Genomic DNA, 3,510 nt, shown 5'->3' with positions numbered 1-3,510 from the left:
AGTGTGAGGCCTTCGTATTATGAAGTTTCAACGCTCAAATCAGAATGGACCAGAATCTGGTTTTGAAAAAACGTATGGTCTACTACTTAAAACTTAACTACCTAGGGGGCCATTGACTGACACATTACATTCTACTTCTACCACATTCACTTCATCAAGACTGGCCACGCTTTGTCTCCTCTGGTCTCTAGTCTAGTCTCAATCACTTTACTACTACAAGTATTACCAGTACCAATAGTATGTACTATGTACCACTAGTACTAGAACCAGTCTACTAAATTACTAATGCCACTAGTCAAGATGACAGGCGGTATGAGATTTCAATATAGTGTATAGTATTAAAAACAGTATTCAGCTTTTTTTTTTGCACAGAAAATTGACAAGGTAGAAAACAAGTGCTTCCGGTAACAATAGTGATTTATTTCATATTGACAAAATGAAAATGAGTAAGGTGACAATAGAACTTACAAGAACATTCATTTGCCATTTTGCACATCCATACACATTCTCTCTCATTCTGGCATGGTAAAAGTAACCTACAGGCGCGCTCCCCCCACTCATTTTGAATTTGAACTGCACCTAGTGTGCAACATGATCTGGGTTGGGAGTCACTTTGGATAATTACATCTCTCAGTACGGCAACAGGAAATGACCTGCTATGACTGTTGTGGTGCATAAAGGAGTTGGAGGGTTACACAATCGAACTTCTAACCTCAAATTCAATTGCCAACTGTCCAAGACAATCAGATCACCTGTACAAATGACCACTTCCCATTCCCCCACTGCACTTCTTCTATACATACAGTACAGTCAAACCAGACAGCCCCCGATGCATATTCCTCGTTAGTCGGCAATAGAACAGCAGGTCCTTGTGAGTGTGGAGGAGGGGAAGGGAGGGATGTGCGTGTATGTTTGTGTGTGTGTGTGTTGAGCGGGGAAGCAGATCTCCATCAGAGCTGCTTGAGACACTTAAATGACGTGCCTGAGCCGGAGTCTGACATCCTCGCTGTCACAGATGATGTGTGTGTGTGTGTGTGTATGTCTGTGTGTGGGCACGCGTGTGTCTGTTGAGCGGGGAAGCAGATCTCCATCAGAGTTGCTTGAGACACTTGAGCATGACGTCCCTGAGCCGGAGTCTGACATCCTCGCTGTCACAGATGATGTGTGTGGAGCTCCCGTCCACCTGGATCAGAGAGTCTTCCTTCATCTGGGGACCGGCAGAAGGGGAAAAAAATGGGTGTTGGGAAGGTGTCATAAGTCGGACATACTGTACTGATATTTTTGGGAAGGTGTCATTAGTCGGACATACTGCACTGTACTGTGTTGGGAAGGTGTCATTAGTCGGACATACATGTACTGTACTGATATACTATCCATTTTCTTTTTTATTTTGTCCTACAGAAATGGGTGTTGGGAAGGTGCCATTGGTTGTACATACTGTACTGATATTGTTGGGAAGGTGTCATTAGTCGGACATACTGTACTGATATACTATAGGCCTACATTTTCTATTTTTTTCTGTCCTACAAACAGCTAGTGTATACATGACATGTAATAATGAGTACAAAGTATTGCACATCAAATAACAACACACAATTTTTTACTTAGAAATTCCGGCTTCAAAATTGCCCTGTGCCTTACTCTTAGTCTTATCCTTGAGATCCGAAATAAGACCTATAATTATAATTAGACCCGTTTTACAAATACTATGATGTCTAAAACTAAAAGGGAAAAGATTTCTTTGTGCAGAAAAAATATTCCTGAATAAGAATCTGTGAATAGTTTTTCGAAACGCAGCTAATTGAATGAAGCAGTATGCAGAAGACAACCTGTGACGAACGGCGTTCGTCATCATGGTCCTTGCACTTCGCAAGGCATGACGAACGCCGTACCTCACAGCAGCATCTTGGCTCGTTCACCGTGTAAGAATATATGACGAATGGCATACGTCGTAGATCTAGGTCGCGAAGGGGTTAAGGCAGAAATATGTGGACACCCAATTATTTTCAACAATCCATTCCAATGCTATTTTAGGCAAGTTTGGCTTGATTTATAAGTTGCTTGAAATGAACTGATTCAACTCGCAGTTAATTTTGACTCCGGACGCAAATAATTTGTGACTGCTTCGTGACCCCGAGGGTGGCCTCACACAAAATTAATAAAGAAATATCTTAATTTGATAAAACCCTATGTGTGGCATACAGAAATGTTCAGAATACAAAATACGATTCAATGAAACCAGAAAAAAGGGTTGAAATGTAAGCAGTCGGGGGAAAAAAGACGAGGGGAAAGTGAGGCGAAGAAAAGAGAGCAATAGAAAAGAGCCGCTCTGGGTGATGTCAAAACACAGGAGACAGTCAGCCGCTGTGAGTGGCGTCAAAACACAGGAGACAGTCAGCCGCTGTGAGTGGCGTCAAAACACAGGAGACAGTCAGCCGCTGTGAGTGGCGTCAAAACACAGGAGACAGTCAGCCGCTGTGAGTGGCGTCAAAACATAGGAGACAGTCAGCCACTGTGAGTGGCGTCAAAACACAGGAGACAGTCAGCCACTGTGAGTGGCGTCAAAACACAGGAGACAGTCAGCCGCTGTGAGTGACGTCAAAACACAGGAGACAGTCAGCCGCTGTGAGTGGCGTTGCGGGCTGAATCAGTTTAGCACTGGGTAGCTAAAGCCAATACATAATACATGTAGTTTTATGGAATATAAGAATATATACCCAGTTAAAGATTCCACCTTTAAGTCTAAGATAAAACTGTCCCCGTTGTTTTAAGAAAGAAAAATTTTGAAATTATGCGATTCTGTTAATTTTAACAAAGAATGATAAAGGAAAACAATCTGAAATTATGCAAAAAATGATCAAATTTTGCTAAATTAAGCAGGGGGCATAAAACCACGGGGACAGATAAAAATATCCCAAAGCAAAACATGACTTACCAAATGAATGATGGAGCCCGACTCGTTCTCCTCCACCTTCAGGGAAGTGAATCCTTGCTGCATGTGGAGATACAGGAACAACATTTGAGTCAAGGAAGCAGTCAGTGATACGTGAGGCTTTTCCATAAAGACAAATTATTCATTTTTCGCAATTTTATTAGGGAAATTTCAGGCCTGCTTTTTAATAGTTAACAGTGCTGACTTCTATCCTTCAGTGAACAGTAGCCTAAATAATAGAATCAAAAGGGAAGCACTCAAGGAACCTCCAAATGATAAGGGGCACTTTTTCAAATGTGAACTGACAACATACCCTCTTGCAGGAGAGAATTTACAGAACTTTTCACTTATACATTTGGTTCAAAGCAAGACAATATGGCTTATTACACTTTGAATTTTTGTGGTTGTTTTGAAATCCTAATACTAATAAATAAAGCGAGCAATATCATCAAAATGAAAGGTTAAATCTTTTCTGAGCTCTCAAATTAAAATAGGGAGTGCTTATTTGGGCCACATATGGCCTAAATAAGGTAAGGGAGGGGGGTTTAGCTTATATAGGCCACAGGTGGCCTAAATAA

The 3,510-nt window shown here is 41.4% G+C and overlaps 1 protein-coding gene across 1 annotated transcript in view; it reads right to left on the bottom strand.

Moving 5' to 3' along the window:
• Nucleotides 1-399: 399 nt before the first annotated feature.
• Nucleotides 400-3,510, bottom strand: part of LOC101847061 (integrator complex subunit 9) — a gene marked incomplete in the record, with an annotated part of 42,958 nt that continues 39,847 nt past the window's right edge. The window contains 2 exon segments of the mRNA XM_013086718.2: nt 400-1,207; nt 2,936-2,992. Of these exon segments, the coding sequence (XP_012942172.1) occupies nt 1,091-1,207; nt 2,936-2,992 (174 nt within the window).

The sequence above is a fragment of the Aplysia californica genome, unplaced genomic scaffold (genome assembly GCF_000002075.1).
Source record: "Aplysia californica isolate F4 #8 unplaced genomic scaffold, AplCal3.0 scaffold00495, whole genome shotgun sequence".
Lineage (NCBI taxonomy): Eukaryota > Metazoa > Mollusca > Gastropoda > Aplysiida > Aplysiidae > Aplysia > Aplysia californica.
Note: the sequence above shows the minus strand (reverse complement) of the source record. Positions and strands in the feature narration are given on the sequence as shown.